The sequence below is a fragment of the Kogia breviceps genome, chromosome 2, assembly GCF_026419965.1.
Source record: "Kogia breviceps isolate mKogBre1 chromosome 2, mKogBre1 haplotype 1, whole genome shotgun sequence".
Classification (NCBI taxonomy): Eukaryota; Metazoa; Chordata; class Mammalia; order Artiodactyla; family Physeteridae; genus Kogia; species Kogia breviceps.
The window spans coordinates 132,406,552-132,429,619 of record NC_081311.1 but is presented as its reverse complement, the minus strand read 5'-3'; the positions used below and the strand labels follow the sequence as shown (position 1 = coordinate 132,429,619).

General features: G+C 36.6%; 1 protein-coding gene across 6 annotated transcripts; it reads right to left on the bottom strand.

Annotated features, from left to right (window-relative positions):
* Positions 1–788: 788 nt before the first annotated feature.
* GCA (grancalcin) lies at positions 789–21,175 on the bottom strand. Of its 6 annotated transcripts, none has more exons than XM_059052560.2 (8): positions 21,012–21,175; positions 16,519–16,677; positions 11,310–11,379; positions 7,440–7,483; positions 7,014–7,161; positions 3,020–3,133; positions 2,629–2,687; positions 789–1,983 (listed from the first exon to the last, which is right to left on the bottom strand). In XM_059052560.2, exons 1-8 carry the CDS (start codon positions 21,036–21,038, stop codon positions 1,957–1,959), a joined length of 648 nt encoding a protein of 215 aa, XP_058908543.1. In that variant the 5' UTR covers positions 21,039–21,175; the 3' UTR covers positions 789–1,956. The 6 variants fall into 6 exon arrangements, with proteins under 6 accessions (XP_058908543.1, XP_066882301.1, XP_066882299.1 ...); XM_067026200.1 differs by having other exon boundaries at positions 21,025–21,161; XM_067026198.1 differs by having other exon boundaries at positions 1,968–2,007; positions 21,012–21,167.
* Positions 21,176–23,068: the final 1,893 nt, after the last annotated feature.

The window sequence follows — 23,068 nt, the reverse complement described above, 5'->3', positions numbered from 1 at the left end:
CTATGAGCATCCAAATAAGGAAAATTATAATTGACCTCAGAATAGGACAGTAACAACCACCTGTATAAACTGGATGTTAAGACTCCATGCTACTGAGTCATAGTATCACCCTTATTCAACATGAATGATATACAGTGTGTTTACATTAGCTTTTTCCTACAACACTTCTAATTAGAATTCTATCTTTTATGACTCAGTTAACATGCTCTCACATTATCAAATATATGTTCATGAAAAAAAAACAGCCAGAGAACAAAATTACCTGGATTATTTATTCACACATTTTTATAAAGCTGATCAAATGAATTTGACAGCTAATTATATAAAATTAATATCAACATGAATATACATTACTTCCTTTCTAGGATTTTTTTATTTTTTATTTTTTTAATTTTAATTTTTTTTTTGCAGTATGCAGGCCTCTCACTGTTGTGGCCTCTCCCCATTGCGGAGCACAGGCTCTGGACGTGCAGGCTCAGTGGCCATGGCTCACGGGCACAGCCACTCCTCAGCATGTGGGATCTTCCACATGCTGGAGCACACGGACTGGGGCACAAACCCATGTCCCCTGCATCAGCAGGCGGACTCTCAACCACTGCGCCACCAGGGAAGCCCTAGGATTTTTTTAAAGTGAAAGTTTATAAAAGGTTTTTTTTCAAGATACTACCATTCATCCTCCATTTTTAATGAAAAATTTTTAAATGAAAAACTATATATTAATTTGGTCACGAGCCATATTAAAATTATGCCATTTGCACCTTTAAGCTGGAAGATACTCAGTTAAAGTGTAAGAAAAAATATGTGGTTTATTAAAACTTCATTAAGAAAGACTTCGGGGTGTTTGCCCAGAAAGGGACCGGATTAACTTCAGCAGCTTATACCAGGAATCTTAAATGCTAAGGACCTGGTGACTCCACTTTGCAATTTTTGTAGTAACAACACTCAAAAATGCTTCCATGATGCCTACCATGCTTAGGACCCACATTACACTTAGTGGTAAAGACTTACTGGTTTACTAATGCCAAAATCACTGGCTAATGTTGTCAAGAAAGTCAAACTTATAATTTCTGAACATTTAAACAAAGTGGTAGATTACTGAAGATTTTTAAACTTTCTAAACAGTTAACAGCATTATGTATAAGCAATTTAGTTTAAAAGGACAAATTTAAATATTGACATTGCATCACAAATACGTCATTTCCAGAAAATCTAGATTTAGAAAAAGATGCCATTTTAGGTTACCTATAAAGTGCAGAGAAAAAAGTTATGTTTATTAAGAATTTTTTTCCACAGAAGACAATAAAACATATTGAAGAAAAATATATACTGCAAAAACTTAAAAAAGGAAAAACAATGCCTCCTGTAGTTTTATTTCACCATAGTTTAATTTATGGTTCACCTAAGGTGATTTAAGATAAAATTTTAGGAACTACAATTTTCTTCTTCACAGGCAAAGACTCATGAGTTTCTGTTCTCTGATTATGTGATCAAAGAACAAACCCTATTACAAAGATGGCACAAAATCTAGGCTTCCCCTTCTGGCTCACCCTCAAATACCAACAACTACAAACAAAATTTCCAAGTATAATTTGTAACCTTCAGGTAAGTATAAATTAGTTTTATCTAGGCTTTCATCATTTAGCTTCTTATATAATCTGTCTTGTAAGTAAGAAAGAAAATTAAAACTAAGAGGTATTTATATCACTTAATCATATACCAATATTTATTATGCAGATATCTCTAAAGTTATAAATTTATATATATTTATATAAATATTACAAAAACATCTCTTTTACTGCTTTGCATGGTGAGCTAAAGTAAAAACACATAGAAAGAGAAGAGTTTAACAAACAATAACATGGAAAAGCCCTAAAAGCTTTAATTCAAAGTAGTTCAGTTCATTTCTTCCAAGCACAGAAATTCACAGTATTTCTTCAGCCTTCAAATTCTAGACTTTCAAATTACCATAGTGCCCTGCAAAAACTAATACATAAGCAAAATCACCAGCTGGTAACAACAAAATGGTTTTTGGTTTTGATTAATTATATTCCACAGAAGCATTTTCACAAGAGGAGAAATTTTGAGTTTCTAAAGCTTGTAACTTAAACCAGTATTATACTAGTAGGGTAAAGTTGACCCTATAATTCCTACATAACAAAAATAAAACAAAACCTTGAAACACTGAAGAACGTGAAATATAACCTCTCCTTCAGTTAAAAACAAAACAAACTTGGAATCAGGTTAATAGCAACCATCTGAAATGAGAAATGAACAGTTCCATTACCTATCATAGATGAAAATTTCCTCTCTCTCTTAGAAGAAAGACCATCACAAGTAAATTACTCTTTATAAAAGCAATGGTAGTTTTGCCCTTAAAAATGATTTGGAACATAAACTGCCAAAAGTCTGTCATAAAATTTAAAAGTATTTTTATGTTTACTATAAAGTCAAATTGGTATTTCTACCACAATTGAATCTTACATTTGCGTTAAGCTGAAAAACATAAAGAATATGGTCTCTAAAATATATTATTTCCAGTACTGAAACCAGAGATCACTTAAATTTTTTGACAACTGTAAACATATACAGAACACAGTATAAATATCAAGTGTAATATAGGATACTTACATCATCATATATGAAACTCACAACCCCTTGGTGCAAGTGGTCTCTTCTCCTAAAGAAATCTTTAAACAAAAAATTACTTTTTCTGTTATAATTTAAAATCTATAGTTTTAAATACTTGGTGTCCCCAGGTACTAAAAAATGAATAATTTTATACTCAAGTAAATCTTAAGTGATTTTATGTCCCAGGCGACTGAGATATGAAGAAAACTTTCCAAAACTGAGCTATAAAATTTTTTCACTATTTCCTAAATTTTTAAAGGCTTAAAACTCTGATTAGATTTAATAGTGAATAAAGGGGGAAAACACATAATACCATCAACTTGCTGAAGAAAGTGAGGGACACCATTCAAGAAAAAAGCTACATGATACTGTACCCACAAATGGTCCATACCTGTCAATGCTCGAAGCTTCACACAGCAAGCAACATAATCATCAAAGAAAATTCTGCCATTCTTGCTATAACGTTTAACGATAGCAGTTAATGTCTGAGGACTCAACCTATAACCTAGAAAAAGGGATTGCTGGATTAAAACTTCCAAAACTAAACATCAAAAGGACACAACAAACAATGCATTCTTGTTAATGAAGTCATAAAACAAATTAACATTCAAAATTCATTACATAAAAATATACATTAGAAACAAAACACATTCCAATTGAAAATGATCAGACAAAGGTTTCATTACTAATAGTGAAGTGGTACATAATTCTCACAATTCAAGCTTTGTAAAAAAGTGAAAGCTAGGAAAAAGAAAATAATTATCTTTTTGTGTTTTTAAAATATATTTTGATTTTTAAATAAGGTCTAGTGTATGTCAGATTTTTTTAATGCATCAATATTTCAACCCTGTAATTTTATATAGTTCTTTAAAGAATATCAGAGCTCTGGGTGTTTCTGGGAGGACTGGAGGTAGCTGTCCAGTTTTCCCAGCACCACTTGTTAAAGAGCCTGTCTTTTCTCCATTGTATGTTCTTGCCTCCTTTGTCGTAAATTAGGTAACCATATGTGTGTGGGTTTATCTCTGGGCTTTCTATCCTGTACCACTGAACTATATTTCTGTTTTTGTGCCAGTACCATACTGTCTTGATTACTGTAGCTTTGTAGTATAAAGTCAGGGAGGCTGATTCCTCCAGCTCCGTTTTTCTTTGTCAAGATTGCTTTGGCTATTCGGCGTCTTTTGTGTTTCCATACAAGTTGTAAAATTTTTTGTTCTAATTCTGTGAAGAATGCCATTGGTAATTTGATAGGGATTGCACTGAATCTGTAGATTGCTTTGGAATGGCAATCATCAAAATATCTACAAACAATAAAAGCTGGAGAGGGTGTGGTGAAAAGGGAACCCTCTTGCACTGTTGGTGGTAATGTAAATTGATACAGCCACTATGGAGAACAGTATGGAGATTCGTTAAAAAACTAAAAATAGAACTACCATATGACCCAGCAATCCCACTACTATACCCTGAGAAAACCATAACTCAAAGGACACATGTACCCCAATATGCATTGCAGCACTATTTACAATAGTCAGGACGTGTAAACAACCTAAACATCCAACGACAGATGACTGGATACAGCAAATGTGGTACATATATACAATGGAATATTACTCAGCCATAAAAAGGAATGATACCCCAGTGTTCACTGCAGCACTATTTATGATAGCCATGTCATGTAAACAGCCTAAATGTCCATCAACAGATGAATGGATACAGAAAATATTACTCAGCCATAAAAGGGAATGAAATTGAGGGCTTCCCTGGTGGCACAGTGGTTAAGAATCTGCCTGCCAATGCAGCGGACACAGATTCGAGCCCTGGTCCAGGAAGATCTCACGTGCCATGGAGCAACTAAGCCCGTGCGCCACAACTACTGAGCCTGCGCTCTACAGCCCGTGAGCCACAACTACTGAAGCCCACGTGCCTAGAGCCCGTGCTCCACAACAAGGGAAGCCACCACAATGAGAAGCTCGCGCACTGCAATGAAGAGCAGCCCCCGCTCGCTGCAACTAGAGAAAGCCTGTGCACAGCAACAAAGACCCAACACAGCCATAAATAAATAAATAAATTAATTAATTTAATAAATCTATTTAAAAAAAAGAATATCAAAGCAAAGGTTATTAGTGATCTTTGCTATCATTCAAACCTATATTTCCCATTGACTATATTGCTTACAAGTGTCTTTTATAGTCAAAGAAAATTTGAGAATCAACATGGTTACTCAGAGGGGGAAGAAATAGGAAAATGTTATTCCATTTTGGCCTATAACCCTTATTCTGGTTATTCACAGATTTTCATCTTAACCACAGTCTTCTTACTATTTCCTTGGTTCTTTATTACCTAGCCCAGTGGACTCCAAAAGTTTTTGAATGTGTACTTCTACGAGTAAAAAGTTTTGGATCATTCACTCCCATTATATGTGTATTCATTTAGTTTTAAATTCTATACATGAATTACTATTTGATTATTTACATTTTAAAGTATATATAAAACTAAAATTTAAAAAGAATGGAATAAAAGTAATTAAAAATATAAATTAATATATTCCACTTGTTGCACCCCTATAGATGGTCTTATATATTTAATGAGATGTGTACACTTTACTGTGAAGAATGCTGGCCTAGGGCTTCCATGGTGGAGCAGTGGTTGAGAATCTGCCTGCCTGCCAATGCAGGGGACACGGGTTCGTGCCTGGGTCTGGGAAGATCCCACATGCTGCAGAGCGGCTGGGCCTGTGAACCATGGCCACTGAGCCTGTGCGTCTGGAACCTGTGCTCCACAATGGGAGAGGCCATAACAGTGAGAGGACCGCGTTCCACAAAAAAAAAAAAAAAAAAAAGAATGCTGGCCTAGAATTATTGTCTTTATATATTAATGGATTAGTAGATTTAGACAGAAGACATTAATCCAGTCAAAGGGAAAAATAATAAAAACAAATACAACAGAAGATAATTCTATGCATAGCTATAATGAAATACAACCCAGGAAACTTGCTAAAAGTAAATGAAAGGAAAGGTATAAATTAATAGAAGTCATATATGCAAACTAATGTAATTATATGCAAATAAGCCCTGAGCTTTCTATTAGAGAATTATGATCTGGATGTGGGACTGATAAAATTTGTAAGATTTTCCATAGCATTCTCAGCAAAAATAATTTGATATCTTAAAATATATCTGAAGACCTTAAATTTGAAAAATACAGAATACCTCTTTGTTACACTCAACTGCCTATGTGAACTCTTCAGTGGTTTTCTTTTTTGCAATTGGTTATATTAATTTTCCAACACCGTGCTGAATTAAGAACCAAGTTTAATTCATTAGGAATTAAGACTCTATAATTGAACTATACATGTTTATATGGCCAGGACTGTCCCTAAAATGACCATCTATTAAAATATCTATTTATACAACGAAACTAATCATGGTTTTGACTTTAAATTGGAATTTGAGATAATTTACACTTGGTTCAGATTTCTGAAAGTTAAAATCTTTCAAAAAGTTAGTTGTGTTACAAAAGAATTTTGTTTAAAAATGAGTGTAAATAAACACAAAAGTAAATATAATTAAGAAAACTACTTAAAATTGCATTAACTGTAAACAAGTTAAACACCATTTATATTATCACTTTTTGAAAGAAAATAGACTGAGAACCTTAGCTTATCAGAGATATGCTAAAAATAAATTTACAGCCTTATAAGATATTCTAAAATGTAGACTTCCCATTTTGAGGTTTTTCAGTGTCTGCTGTGTGTTCTATACTACATAAAAAAAAGAAGAAAAACGAAAAAAAAAAACAGTTTTTACTGCTAGAAAGCTAGACTACATATAGAGACCTGTAATTGAGATAAGGCTTTGCTGTCAAATTAGAGATCTTACCAAGTTACAAAAGAATACAATATAAATGGTAAGTGAGTACAAACAATTAGAATAAATTTAAGTATACTCAACATAGGAAATTCAGAAATTGTTTTATCAACCAGAGTTATGAAAGATCATCTTTGGAAAACTCAGAAATAAAATGGTTTTGTTAAAGGTCTTTAATCAGAATGTATCTATAACCTTGAAATCAAATTGGACAACAGCCGGTGAAATAATATACCTTCTTTTTTTTTTTGCGGTACGCGGGCCTCTCACTGTTGTGGCCTCTCCCGCTGTGGAGCACAGGCTCAGCAGCCATTGCTCACCAGCCCAGCCACTCCGTGGCATGTGGGATCTTCACGGACCGGGGCATGAACCTGTGTCCCCTGCATCGGCAGGTGAACTCTCAACCACTGTGCCACCAGGGAAGCCCTAATATACCCTTTTATTACTTAGCAAATTTAAACAATTAATATTCATCTGAACAAAGATGACCTGGATTGATTCTAAAGAATTTAATATTCTTACCCATAGCAGCAATGGCTTGATTCAATTCATGACGCTCTACTGTGCCACTTCCGTCTTTATCAACAGTTATGAAATTTTGCTTCCAGGCTTTAAGAGCTGCCCAAAGTTCTTTGAATTCATTAAATCCCATTTTTCCTGTGTAATCTCTCTGATAGTTTTATTAACAAAAATAAGTTTTGATACCAAAGAATTTATTTACCTGGACCCAAAACTCCAAATAATTGACTAAAAAATTGTAAGTTCACTTCTGCGAGAGTTAGCCAAATTTAGCATATAAATAGATTTCTGTGTAAAAATGGAAAAGAATGGAATCAAACAGGATGTTACAAAGTATTGTTAAACTCTCTAGTTTACTATGATCATTTATATCTAACAATTGCCTTAATATTCTATATTCCAATATTTTCTATTTTTAGTCAAGGATACATCCAACATGGCAATCATAATTCTGCAGGTTTCCAAACTGAAGGCTATAAAACATATTTATTATTTGAATTAAATTCTGCTCGATTTTATTTATATAAAATTACAACAATTTCTGTTTTCAAAACAAAACATTTACAGATTGCCAAACATACACAATCACCCAATGAACAAACTTTGAATGTTAGGCATGCATAGTAAAAAAGAAAAAAGAGAGACTAAAATGAAAATTACTACCTTCATACTACTCACATCTAGTAAGAGGATTTGGGTAATTAAATAAGCAATTATAAAATACTGAAAAGTAAACAAGTGAAAAGGAGGGCTTCAGTCTTCCTAACACAAATGCCAAATCAGGTTTAAGTAGAAGTTGTCGTACACTGAGATCACAAAACTTGAAAGTGTTAGAGATTTGGTTAAAGCTTGGGGTATATGGGAAGGAGAGGCAAATAATGACTTCAGAAAGCCAGATGAGGACCAGGTCACGAAAGTCTTGAATGCCACCCTGAAGTTTTAGACCAATGGAAGTTACTAAAGGATTTTAAGGAACAGAGGGGCAATTCTAAAATTTCCATTTCAGAAACAGTAGTTGACAAAGAACATACTAGAGAGTAAAGGAAGATGGATCTGGATGTAGGTAAATCATCTGGTAGTTTATTGCAATCAACCAAGTAAGAAAAAGATGAGCTTCAGAACTGAAAGCAACTGTTTTTTCTCGGGGGAGGGGAAAAGAAAGGAAGAAGAAATAAAGATAACAAGATAGTCTGCTATCTTAAAATCAGGGGTTATTAGAAATATTAACACTTTCATATTTAAAGAACTATAACAGGACTCACTAGGCAGAATTTAATTTGTCTAAAACCTTATAACAATTACATTCAACTAGCATGCTGATTTATCTCAAGACTAATTTACACATAGTCCTGATAAAGGAGATGTGTCAGTACAGTCAAGTTTACAAAGTTCTTACTAGTAGCTTGTTAAAATAAATGAATGAATAAATAAGTAAAAATGCTTAAAATTATTTTACTTTATGCTATTTGATAAAATATTTTGAAATTTTTATAAAGAAAAAAACTATTTCAGCTAAATTTTAGACCCATTAAAGAAAATTATAAAACAATCCAAAAGTTAAAAGAGCTTCCTTTAAATGTTTCATATGGTGTCAATGTTAGAATAGGTGGTTACAGTATTTTCAGACTGACAATTCAACTGACAGTGAATAGCATTTACTATGAGCCAGGTAGTGTGTGTTTTGTGATTTCACATAAACATGCCAAACCTATCCTAGCCCAAATTTTACAAATAAAGCAACTGGGGCCCAGAAAGATAAAGTCTCCCACGTTCACTAGCTAACAGGTGGAAGAGTCAGGATTGGAGCCCAGTGCTCCTTCATACAAAAACTACTCAGGCAAGGAGGGGGAGAAATCTCTGGAATGGCATTTCATCATTTTGTCAAGTAAATGACATCTGTTTTGCCTTAAAGTTAACATGGCACACATTCATTAAGTGGGAGAATCTGAATAGATGATAATAAATGACAAAAATTGAGTCATCAAATAAGCAGACCTTCAATCAATCTCAAAATAGGACCAAGTATATGTAAGATTAAATATCTGTGACAAAGAATGGAGGGAGAGAATTTTTAGGAAAGTTGACAGATTTTCCCTCTCTCCCCACACCCCATTAGAATGCATATAATTAAACTGAATTTCTAGAAGTTGTAATCCTTTAGAGAAAAAAAGAATGAGAGAGGAAACAAAGGAATAACATTTTGCAAGTTGGAAAAGTAGGTGGACCTAAGTTGACAACCTAGATCAGAGAAAGTGGCTTCCTGAACTTGCAATAAGACAACCAGAGAAGCAGCCTGGTTATCCTGGAGGAGACTCCAAATGTTTAAGAACTGGCAGTACTTCTGAAAATGGGTGTGAATGTAGAGACAAAACCCGAAGGACTGATTGAATGTCTATTTAAGGAGCCTTTAGAGCCCCAAATCCCCTCCTTGCTTCAGCTACATGGATGGCTACCCTGTCTACTCCCACACCAGTAGACATCTGGGGTTTTATTCTCTGGAGAGGACTGTGCACTGCAGGAAACCAGGCACAGCTGAGGACAGGGCTATCTCCTAAAACAAGGAAATTCAATGACAATTTACAAAAGACTGAGAACCCTGCTGAGTCCTCCTTCCTCCGCTCCAGACAGAAGATCAACTGGACAACCAGCCCCAAAGGAAATCCCGAAAGATCCTGATACCCAGTGTTGGAGGACACACTGCCCAGCCAAACCACCAGACTCTGAAGTCTACAGTCAACACCCAGCCCGGCTCTCAGGGATTCTAACTGGCATTTTTGTTAAACATGAGCAAGCTAGGATCATCAGACACCTAAGAAAAGCACCTAACATGAAAGACAGCCAAACAAACAACCTGGAAAAAAGAACTGGAGGAAGTAGGTTATGTAGGAAGAAAAAAACTTAAAAAAAAAACAATCTCGGAGAGATAAGGAAAGACATCCCATTCATGAAAAAAGAACAAAGGCTCTTAGATTTTAAAAACAAGATAGGAGAAATGAAAAGACTCAATGGAAGGTTTCGAAAATAAAGTTGAGTTCTAGATTCAGCAGCACATATACTAAAATTGGAACAATACAGAAAGTGGCATGGCCCTTGCACAAGCACAACACGCAAGTTTGTTCTGTGAAGCGTCCCATAGTTAAAAAAGAAAAATAAAGTTGAGGAAATTTCCCCAAAAGTAGAGGAAAATAAGAGGTAGGAGAGAAAAGGTAAGAAAAGTGACCCAGTCCAAAGACGCATTCCAGAAAGAGAAAATGGAGAAAACAGAGCTGAACTAAAGCAAATGAGTTTCCAGATTAGGAGTGCCCACTGCATTCCCCACACAACCAGGCACAGCACTGTGACATTTCAGACTAGGGACAAAGAGAAGATCTCACAAGCCTCCACACAGTAATAACAAAGGACATACAGGCAGGAAACAAAAAGATAAAGCAACAATGGAAGCTGGAAACAATGGAGCAATACCTTTAAAATTCTGGAAACAATGCAGCAATACCTTTAAAATTCTAAGTCAAAATGATTTGTAATCTGGAGTTCTATACCTGGCCAATCACTTAATTCTGAGGATAGAATGAAAGCATTTTCAGAGAAAGTCTCAAAAAATTTACCTCCCATGCACTTTTATTAGAAAGCTAATTCAATATATTTTATGGAATTTAAAATGACAACAAGGGATGGAATGAAGAGGAGATCCAACTCAAGAGAGAGAAGAAAGGGCTCCAGAAGGAGTGCAAGCATGACAGCTATGCATAGAAAACAAAGCACAACAGAAAGCTCCTGGATGAGGATTAATTTCAGAAAAAGCAAAAAGTTACATTAAAAAGAAAATTAATCATATATTATTATAAGACTCAGGAAGAGCATTTAGATAGTAACAATAAGGCAAATACTGATTAGTGACCTAATGAAAATTACTTAACAGCAGATGGATGAGGGGAGCTCCTGTGTGGAGGTGAGAGGGTTACATCCTCATCACTCACAGCAGGACATAATAATTGATCATTAAAACTGAAAATCAATAGTGATAAAGGCATGCTATTTTGAGACATGGAGGCAAATTTCAAAAGCATTAGCTGAAGAACTTTAAAGAGATTTTCTCTGCGAGTGGTTAACATTGGGGAGGGAGGAATGCATGCTGAACAGTATTTTCATAACAAGCTTTGCAGAATTATTTGGCTCTTTGAACTATGTGCATGTATATCTGTGATAAAAATTTTTTTTAATTATTTTAAGTATGGAAACAAAAAAGTTAGAAAATGAATTTCCTAGTTCAATTTTAACAGAGGAAAAAAAAGATCTCACGAGAAAAAGTTCCACTAATTCCAGACTGTGTTAAACATTTCTGAAGTTCTTCAGCATCCACTTCACCATCCTGTTACAAAATAATTATAACCTGATTAATAAAATCAGCTGTATAAAAGCATACTAAAATGCTAACTAACTGCTCTAGGCCGATCAATAAATATGCAATCTTCAAAATACTACTCTATTATCAACTACAAAATTATAGAGATAATTATTGACGGCAAAGGCACATTAGAGAACATCACACAACATGAATACTTTTTTCACAATCAAATTTTATTCTATTAAATTATTCATGCATTTCAAATATAAGTTATATTCTCTACTTCTGAAAAAATAGCATAATCACTCTGTCCTATAATAGTGCAAAGTAATACCTTGTGAGAATCATTATACCTCTACTTAAAATAGTTAGAAAAATGCCTAAAATGCTAAAACACGTTCAGAGAAGTCTCAAACACTTTCCTTTTCTGCCCATTTTGAGGGGTGATTATTTCTAAAGGATACTGAATCTTTAACTGGGAAGAGAAAATATCTTCTTCCTCCACAGCATTAACCTCAGCAAAATTTTAGAGTCCCCTCTGATTTTTTGTCCAAATATTTGTGTTTGACCTTCTTATGGGAAAAAAAATTTTTTTATCACAAACAAGAAACCACAATGGAAGTGAAACAGGTTGAATACTCTCATTATGTTTCAGTACCTCATCCTATTTTCTATAAAAATAAAGAGTAATTTACTTGGAAGCATCACATACACTGTCACAAATTCAAAACAACAGCTCTGAGAAAGGATTAAGGAGGCAAATTTAAAACACGTAATTTGTAGGAACCCAAGAAAAAAACAAAACTTTTACAAACTACTTCTAAGAAGTATTATAAACACTTCTAAGGAGTATTATAAACATTATCAGGCAAGTGAGAGACTAACCTTTAAATATAAGGAAGTTTAAGAAAACTCAGTAGTCACAGTAATGTTTTAATGCAATATTAAAAAAAAATTAACGCAAAAATTCTGTGAATAAATATACAGTTTTTAAACAAAGGATCTGACCCTGTGGTTGCATCATTCACTTCATTTGTCTCTTGATATTGACCCTGTTTAGGTCTATCAAGCCTGTTAGATTTACCTGACGGTTTTACATTTTTAAGATATTAAAGTATGTACTGGTTTATTTATTGTATTTTAGTCTACTTGTTTCTGGAAAATAAACCCAAGTATTTATTAGAACAACGTAACTCAAGGCAAAGGATTTTATATTTCAGTGAAATCTGATTCTGGACACAATCTAGGTGGGGAAAATCACAAAACCACTAGGTACGGAAGGGTGACATGGGGAGAGGAAGGGAAACGTGGAAGGGGACAAAAGGTGAGGGGGGGTGAGGAGAATAAACAAAAACTTCAGTCACTGTAAGTTTAAGGAACCAATATTCCAAAGTATGTGGAAAAATCTAATGTTCAGAAAGACAGTCCACAAGAATGAACCATTTCAGAACAAATTCATACAGGATGAAAGAATTTTATAGAGCAATCATTAAAACAAGTATGCTAAGAAAATGCAGAGAAATAAATGAACAGATTATCTTCCATTTAGAAAGAATAAGAAATTCATCCATTTAACATATATCTATTGAACAACCTAACATGTTCAAGCACCATTAAATGGACTAAGTACCAAGCCGTGTCCAAAACAAATTCCTCGCCTTCACAGAGGTTACATTTTAGTGGTGGGAGAGAGGGGGTAAAGCAGAAATTACACCTGATGGTAGTAAGTGCTGAGGGAAAAATACAGCAGAGTATTGGCAAGGAGGCCAATGGTATTTTACATCATAGATGGTAAAGCAGAGCCTCATATGTAAGGTGAAGGAGCGAGCTACGCAGACATCTGAGGGAAGAGAGCTCTAGGCCCAAGTTGTCCAGAACAGAAGCAATTAGCCCTACATTCCACCGAGCACGTAAATGTGCCTAGTCTGAACAGAGATGTTCTGTTAGTGTAAAATACACGCCAGATTTCCAAGACTTAGTAACCACGACATAGAGTAAAATATCTTATTAATAAGTTTTACATGATTACATGTTGAAATGGTAATCTTTTTTGATACACTGGGTTAGATAAAATATTCTATTAAAATTAATTTCACCTATTTCTTTTTACTCCTTAAAATGCAGTACTTGGAGGCTGGAGAACTACACATGTGGCTTGCATTTGTGGCTCATACTCTATTTAATTTGGACAGTGCAGTTCTAGGCAAAGAGAACAAGTATAAGGGTCGGAGGATGTTCTTGGTGTTGCTATCATCTTCACTCACTCACCTTGAGCACGCCTCTCCCTGTACCGTTATCATTTCCCACAGGTCTAGCTCCCTGACTAGACAGAGATCATCTAGGTCAGTATCTGAGTTTCATTTACCTTTCATCCCCAGACCCTAACCCAGTATCTAGTACAAAGCAAGTTAGCTGTGTGGTAGAATGAAAATAATTCCTTTGGTTCTTCACTAAACTGTAGTCATTTCTGACAGTTTGTAGCTATATTCGTGTACTATTTCAAAAGGTTGAAACTAGTACAATTTCTCATTCAAATATGGATTAAATTTAAAAATCTAAAACCTAATTAACAAATGAAATTCTATTTTACATGTGTTTTTATAGAATTTTGGAGTTTTTCTAATAACCTGAATAGATTTGCTAAAAGTTATTTATCACTATCAGAAAGCATTATCCTGGTACACTACTTCATACTCATATTTCATACATTTTATAAAAACATGTTATCTTAATTAACTAAGAAGCAGTGTCTTCCTAAATTATGTGGAGAAAATCCAGGTGATCATTTTGGATCTCTTTACAGGCAGTTTGAGCTGAGGATTGTGATCAACTATCTAAACTCTCAACTAAATTACCTATCATTAGTGGTAGAAAACTGCATTTTCTAATTAAATATTAAGAGCTTTAGATAGATAATTAACAAAAAAATCAATTGCCCTTGGTTAGGTTAACTGATAGGCAGCAAGATTTTGAAATGATATTCCAGTTCAAGTCCTATTTGTTAGGCTAATCAATCTTAATCTCTACTTACTCATCTATAATAAAAGAGCACATCCATCTTGCCTAACTCACAGAGCTGCTGTGTGGAAAAATGCAAGCAGTGTGCACATTAAAGTTAAAGTTGTTGGTATTATCAAGATACTTGTGTGTGTATACGTGTGTGTGCCTGTGTGTATTTATGAAGGAACTAACCAGAATTTCCCTGAATCAATTGATGATTGAATCATTACTGTTAGGAAAACATCCTCCTATAAAAAGGGACACTGCAGAAACTTTTAATTGGACATTTCTCATAGAGTATCTTTAATTATGAGGCTTATCAAAAAACAATATAGCTGCAGAGCTGAGTTTGGTAACTAGGTCCTAGGATCATAATGTATAAATCTGATACTACACTTGAACCCTTACAGCCAGACAAAATTCATCATATAAGAGAACTGTCTAAATATTTGGACTAAAAATTGAAAATGAGATAGTTTATGCATCCATTCAATGACTAATATAATCCTAGTGCCTCCTGGGTAAGAGACAATATGACAAGGGCCACGTCCTTATGCAATTTAATTTTTCAAAAGCACAAGACTGAAAAATTTAAGGGAAGTATCAAATAGTACAATCATAGCAAATCATTGTTGACAACTGTTACAATGAAATAGTTCTTAAGTCAAAAAAGTCTCTAAATATATATATCTGGTTCTTACGTTTTAAGTTGTAATTTTATAAAATGGATTTATTATATAGTCAGCTATAGATAACATACTTATTCCCAGTATTATACTATCAATACTTAAGAGTTCCTTGCAGATAAGAGTGGCATAATGAAACATTTATGATTGCATTTAGCTGCAAAACAATTAGAAAATGTTATAAAAGGGGCTTAAACAAATCATTGTTTATTGTTTTTATACAAGAAGTCTGGGGCTATGCAGAATAAGACTCTGTGGCAACTTAATAAGGCCATCAATCTCTTTCCATGTTTCCACATTCCCCATACATAGGCCTTTATCTCAAGCTTGTTGCCTCAAGATCACAAGATAGCTGCAGCACCTCCATACTGCAAGTCCCCTTTCCAGGCAGGTAGGATGAAGGCGGAGAAAGGGCCAACACTAGTTCCAGGAAAGCTTTCCTCATCTGGAAAAGGAAAGCATCCCAAAGAAATTACACCTACATCTCAATGGCCAGTTTTATGGCACATGGTTACCTTTATAGAAAGGTGTCTGAGATGGTATTAGGGCTTTCCAACCGCTACCACACATGAAAAGGGAAAAGGAGGTTTTGAATGTAATTCGGGTAGCCAAAACAAAGTGTCTGCCACATGTAATAATTCTGTGCATATCCTCTATTTCTAGAAAGGCATATGGGACCTAGTGAACATTTAAGTGATTGAATAATGAATGGAAAATGCTATCAAACTTCTATGAAATTCTATGCACTCAATAAATCATTCTTGACCACTATAAAAGAAAAGAGACATGGACTGTGACTGAGACCCAAGTATGAATCTCTGTCTCTGCTCATTAGTTTGGTATTTGCCCCTTCATTCTGCCTTGTTTCCTTTACCTTTTCCTGATTTGCTTTACCATCAAGCCTCTACCGGAAACATCCACAATTTACAAGTCTCCTTTGTGATACTCTGCCCCAGCTTGCTCAAGGAGATTTACATACAGATCTCTTTTTCCCAGATCCTATCTGGCTCAGTCTCCACGCACCACCCCGGTTACCCCTAACGTGTTAGACATCAAACTAACAGACTTTTTTTTTTTTTTTTTTTTTTTTTTTTTTGCGGTACGCGGGCCTCTCACTGTTGTGGCCTCTCCCATTGCGGAGCACAGTCTCCGGACACACAGGCTCAGCGGCCATGGCTCACAGGCCTAGCCGCTCCACAGCATGTGGGATCTTCCCAGACCAGGGCACGAACCCGTGTCCCCTGCATCGGCAGGCATACTCTCAACCACTGCGCCACCAGGGAAGCCCCAGACTTTTTAATGAGATAATTATGACTACCTTCATCTCTGATCTCAAGAAGAAAATTAGTCTAGATAAGTTTAAAATGCAAGTTTCATATACATTTAAAATGACACACTAAATAAAAGAGTTGACATTTGTTTTAAGTTGCAATCATTTTTTATAACTGATATTTGTGCTATATATTTAGGATTTTACCTGGTCAGCAACAGCAGTGAAGTATGTCCACATGGGGTCTCCCACTGAGGAATAACTGTCTGGATAAGCTCTGCATGCAGGGTATCCACCAGGGAGCACAGATGGCCCTGTTCCTGGCACTGGCTGTCCTATTTGCATCTGATTGCTAAAATTTCCAAGCTACGAGAGTGAAAAAGGAGAAGGTTATTAATACAAATATTACCAATTATCCACTGAAGTTGGTTTAAAAGAAAATACTTATGAGAAGTCCATTGAAAAGCAAAAATCAAGTTACTGAAAGCTCCCAAATTATCACAAAAGCTGTTAGCTACAAACTGTGAGATGCCCTGCATTACTTAATTCAGCTCATTAACAAATGTTATCCAACATGTTTTAAAGTGTTAAAGAAAAAAGAAGTCTCTAGCCTCTAAGAATGAGGCATACTTTAAAAAAGTAAAAAATACAAGAAGCAAAAAGTAAAAAATACAAGAAAATTTCACCTAGAGTAAAACTAAGAAGTAGTATACCTAAAGACACATACACAGACTACATGGTAAATACAATACAACAAAACTGTGAATTAATCATGGGAAGATGCATAGGGCTGAAACATCCCCTCCACTAGAAAATATTTATTTTTAAAAAAGCAAGATATCAATGAACAGAACAATAAAGTGATAATTCCAACAATAGTCCTCTTCAAAACTGATAAGAATAACAATGAGAATACCAACAATAATAATACTCAGCTAATATTTATTGAGAGCTTTTTATATTGCACGTACTGTTCTAACTACTTTCCATCTACCATGTGAGCTGATTTCCCAACAACTCAGTGAGATATGAAAGTACTATCCTTTTTTCAGTTGAGGATGTGAAACTTCAAGAGGTTTCCTGAATTAGTTATGGTCAAATGGCTAGTAAGAAGTAGACCATGATTCAAATATGAAGCTGGCCCCAGAGACTACATACTGTTTGTTTCCTGCTATGGCTCCGGTTACTGTCTTCTTTTCACTTTGGAACTTGGTATACATTTTTTATATCTTAGAGAGACATTTTGACCCACTTTTTAATGAGTCTGGAGGAGGAAGAAGTATCAAGATTGTTCATTATTCCATTTGGAACAAAAATCTTGATCTGCATCTTTGAAGAAGAGAGAGTGATGGACAAAAAGAGAAAAGAATTCTAAGAGGGGGAAAAAGGCAAAAGGCAGGAGCCTTTAGTGGCAGTTTGAAAAGCTACAGCATGGGATATGGTAAAGGCAAAAGGTATGCAGGAAGTATGGGAGCTCCAGGAAATGTGCTCAAGGATCAAAAACTAGATTATGAAGCAATGAAGTATAAGAAAGGGAACAATAAACATTAAAACAATATAATGAATTTGAAAAAAAGTGATTGTTTAAAAGTTATTCTTTGAAAAGAGACTGTCAAAGGACAGGCCAGTTTCCGGAATAAAAAAGAGAAGTGAATATAACCACAAAGAGAATTCAAATTAAAAAATACATATTAACAAATGCTTATGAACACCTCTTTACCAATACATTTGAAAATGTAGGGGCTTTCCTTCCCTCGTGGCACTGTGTTTAAGAATCCGCCTGCCAATGCAGGGGCCATGGGTTCGAGTCCTGGTCCGGGATGATCCCACATGCCGCAGAGCAACTAAGCCCGTGTGTCACAGCTACTGAGCCTGCACACCTAGAGCCCAAGAGCCACAACTACTGAAGCCCGCGTGCCTAGAGCCCGTGCTCCGCAACAAGAGAAGCCACTGCAGTGAGAAGCCCGCGCACCGGAACGAAGAGTAGTCCCGCTCTCCCCAACTAGAGAAAGCCTGTGCGCAGCAATGAAGACCCAACACAGCCAAAAATAAAATAAATACATAAAATAAATTTTAAAAATTAAAAAAAAGAAAATGTAAATGAAATGGGCCTTCTAAAAGTATCTAAATTCTATAAATTACAAATATTGACTCAAAAAAAAAACTTCCTATTTCTAATAAGGGTAACTAGGATAAGATCAATCTTCACCAAAAAAAAGCACTTTTTCATAAAATATTATTTTTTAATATTAAAGGAAAAAGGTAAAATTTCCTCACTGATACGGGGAAACTTCCAGGACAATACTGGGGGACAAGTCTAGACCCAGAGGTAAAAGGATTAGCAAAATTCCCAAAGCAGCTTTTGCTCTGAGGCAATAACAAACACCTAGACCTTCATTCCAAGGCCTCCAAGGACGTGGAGGGCAATCAAGGCCTGGGGCATATCCAAGAAATTAAGGCTTACTGGAGACCCTCATACCTTAAGCTTCACAGAAGGAAAACTGAAAAAAACTGTTTTCTAAGAAGAGAGGCCAAACTAAATATAAGCCTATTAGTGAAAAGCTCATGTTGAGGTGGTGCCAGGAGACTGGCTATAGACTCTCTACTGTGGCATCTCCATGTGTGCCTGGAGGGTTCAGCATACTTGTTTTTTAAATCAAAGTCAGGCGAGCAGTATTATATGAAGAACCTGGCCTTAGGAATAACCTTCTATCTACCTTTCCTTCCTGTCTTGCAATATTAACTTCTCCAAAATCCAAAAACGTCAGAGCCTGGTGGTGGCCAGATTAAAGATGGTTGCAAATTCTTTGCAACCTTTCCTCTGCAAAAGCAAAGACTTTCTCTACTCCCTTGAATCTGGGCTGGGCCTGTTTCAGCTTTATCTGGTAGAAACTGCACCACATGCATTCCAGGCTTAAGACTTTAAGAGGACAGGCAGCTTTAGTTTCTCTCTTAGAACATGGCCAGCATGAAGAAGCTCAAGACCCATGTGGAAGGGCCCACATGGAGGGAAACTCAGACCCCTAGCCTACAAAGTAAACCCTGAAAAGTAGCTTATAATAAATTCATATTTCAACTTGTCTTCCCAATAGTTTCAAATGAATCAAAACTGATCATTAGGTCATCATTGTCATCACCTGGTAATGTGACTGAAGAAAACCTTGGACTTAAAAGTATTAACAATGTCATTTTCATGTAGTTTTGCACATTTTTGAATCTTTAGTATTATCTTTGATCCCTAGTTTCGTCCCAGGAATTTTCAACTACTTGTCCATTTTGTGAGGGTTACTTTGGTTAAACTAGATCATATAATCTGTAACCCTGGAGAATTCTGCACATATAAACTGTGTAATAAGTCACAACAGGCTGCATAGAACTCCACTTCATACCTCAGGATACCAGCTGTACCTTGTCAGTGTTCTTCAAACATTTGCTTCCCTATCCCTAAAACAATGTTGAAAAGTTATATACCTTTCCCCACAGTTTACCTTGACATATGACGTTCTTAAGTTTAAATAGTTGTAAAGAATGCAATGCCTAATACACTGTAAATCTCGACATTCACAAATGATGTTTTACATCATTCTTTGGAAAGTATCCGTTGCTATCTACATACTATAATGATCTGATACTTGCTACCACCCATTTTTTTTTTTTTAAAGAGAAATTAAAAGGCTCTTCTGGGTCTTCCCTGGTGGCGCGGTGGTTGAGAGTCCGCCTGCCGATGCAGGGGACACGGGTTCGTGCCCCGGTCTGGGAAGATCCCACATGCCGCGGAGCGGCTGGGCCCGTGAGCCATGGCCGCTGAGCCTGCGCATCCGGAGCCTGTGCTCCACAACGGGAGAGGCCACAACAGTGAGAGGCCCGTGTAACGAAAAAAAAAAAAAAAAAAAAGGCTCTTCTGAAACATTTAGAAATTTTACCTTTTTCCTTTTATTCTTGGAACTTATTTTTTATTCTATTTTTTCCTCATCTGTAAAAGCTTTCTATGCTTAAAATGTATCATTATGCTTGAAAATACTGATCACACTGTAACACTTACCTAAAATAAAAATATGTATGTAAATTGAAATTTTAAATTTTGTTTTATTTCCTGTTACCATAATGGATACTACAGTCACAACTCCAAACTCCCAAAAGTGATGCAGGATAAACAGTTACGTAAGAAAGTATAATATTCTCCACCTCCCCACACCCCCATCCCCGCCCAAAGTCTAGAAGAACACTGTCCTTGGTAGAATAGTAAACATTAGAAGACATTTAGCATACCTTAATTTATGCATAAGCAACATAGAGAACAGAAAAGAAGTGGTCAAAAAATTCAGGAAAAGGATGTCTAGCAAAACTGGGGAGGGGGTTAGGAGGATTGGACGGAGGGCGGACCACAAAAGATTACTGGAACAAGAAAAAGGATGCTTTGTTCCTCCATTCCAGGGAAGAAATTTCTAAAAACACTCCACACCCTTGGCTCCACAAGGACTCGTCTAAGGGTTCCTCAGGGACCAGAACACCTGAGGCTCCCCGCTCGGCCCCAGCCCCGGGTTCCTTCCTGCACGGCGCGAAGTCCCGGCGCCGCCGAGTACCAGAAGCGGGCGAAGTTAGCAGGGACCGACCGAAGGCGGATCCGGCACGTTGGCACCGCCCGCCAGAGCGCCACACCCCGCGGAGGCAGAGGCCGCGCCGAAGCGTCCAGGACTCACCCCTCCTCCGTACCCCGGGTAGGCCATGACAATCTTGCGAACGTCAACCGTCACCCTTCGAGTCAGCGTCCGCCGGGCTGGGAGAAAAGCGGAGGTACTGCTGCAGGCCCAGGTGAGGCTGACAGACTCGCCGACCGCGGAGTTCACTTCCTCGAGACCAACCCCTCCCGGAGTCCGGCTCTGCCCTACTCAGCTCGGATTGGCTGAGATCGGCCCTTCGGAGCCTATAGTACCTAAGCCCGCCCCTTCCCCGAGGCTAGTCCCATCCATCTCGTCTCTGATTGGCTTCACGCGCCCAGCCTTTTCCTACTCTTCTTTTATTGACTCGCTCGGGTTTTGCGCTCTCTCCTCGCTAAACCGAGAGCCCTTTGCAACAGTAACTTCCACCCTCTTTGGAAAGGCTCTCTAGGTCGGTTTCTTTTCTCCTTAGAAACCCCAGACCAGCAAGTGCATGACTTCTTTTAACCTCCACTCTTTTGAAGCTGGACTACTGAATACGTATCTATGAATTTCAAAACGAAGAGTTACTTACATCTATTTTTGCGTAGCGTTGATGTCACATCATCAAAACTATGAAACCTTGACCTCTACTCCAAAGGTAGTGCTTCTGAGCTAAAATTCTCTTGACACCAAGTTTTACCAAAAGGTTATTATGGTTTGTTAGATAAATGGTGACCAGAAGTTGCCAGATTTAGCAAATAAAAATACAGGATGACCAGTTAAATTTTATTCTAAAAAAAATGAAATTTTAAAAATATGAGTATGTCCCAAACATTGCATGGGTCATACACTTATACCAAAAAAAATATTCGCTGTTTACACGCTGATAATATACAAGGCATCCTATATATTATCTGGCAACCCGACAAATGACTCAGCATTTGGGCAAACTCTTTAAGTTGTGCCTCCTAATTATATCCACCGAGGAACAGCTTGGTTTTTAATCACTCGGTGCAAAGTTAAATGCTCAATTACTTTGATTTATTAAGTAATAGTCATTAACAGTTCTGCTTTTCTCTGGAGCTCAAATGAATTTTGTAGCTCCAGCTTGAAAAGGACAGGACACACACAGGGACAGGACAGCTGCAGACTTAGTTTAAAAGCAAACAAAAAGACCATAATGATATTATTTTGAGTTATCTCTGAAGAATAAGACAACTGCTAAAATGTTTCTTAAAAATAAGGATGTGGGGCTTCCCTGGTGGCGCAGTGGTTGAGAATCCGCCTGCCAATGCAGGGAACACGGGTTCGTGCCCCGGTCTGGGAAGATCCCATATGCCGCAGAGCGGCTGGGCCCGTGAGCCATGGCCGCTGAGCCTGCGTGTCCGGAGCCTGTGCTCCGCAACGGGAGAGGCCACAACGGTGAGAGGCCCGCATACCACAAAAAAAAAAAAAAGGATGTGGAAGAAAGTGTCATCTATTAGCAGAGGAAATCAGCTGAGTAACTGTTGGTCAGTTATATTACAGAGGAGGAACCTGTTGAACCTTGTGAAACCTAATTTTCTCAGGAAGAGATAGAGAGAAAGGAAGATTGCTAAGGTACAAGCCACTCTTGACAAAATGTGCATTGGTTCCCCTAACACAATAAGAAATACTTTAGCCAGTGAGGTTAAATTATTGGCATAAATAAATAAAGGGGGATGGTAAAATCTATTTGATAAGAGGAAAGAACATTTGACTCATTAAAGCATCAAGTGATATAAAGCATTACAAAGCAAAAAAAATCATTGAGAAGTTTTATTCTAATTGATTAACTGCGTATTCAAAGAAATACTCAGAGAGGATCAAGTGTTTTACATTTACAATCTTAGTCTAAATCTCTGGTCAGAATTTTTGTGCATCTTCGTTTCATTATACTAGCCTTACCGATGCATTACATTTTTTTCAAAACACCATGGGTTCCTTGCATTTCTACACATGTAGTTTCAAGATAGGAATAGTATTTTCCTCAAGGGCAGAGAGAAGATTTGCTGCAAGATAGCAAAGCTAATTTCTCCTTCCAGGGCAAAGTTTGCTTAGGTTTGCTAGCAGGACTTTCCTAAGCTTAGAGTTCCTTC

Coding starts and splice junctions, on each gene's coding strand:
- GCA (XM_059052559.2), bottom strand. CDS start 21,038: ATGGCCTACCCGGGGTACGGAGGAGGG. Junction 16,678..21,011: donor ACCCGGGGTACGGAGGAGGG/GTGAGTCCTGGA, acceptor TCACTCTCGTAG/CTTGGAAATTTTAGCAATCA. Junction 3,134..7,013: donor TCAAGCCATTGCTGCTATGG/GTAAGAATATTA, acceptor CCCTTTTTCTAG/GTTATAGGTTGAGTCCTCAG.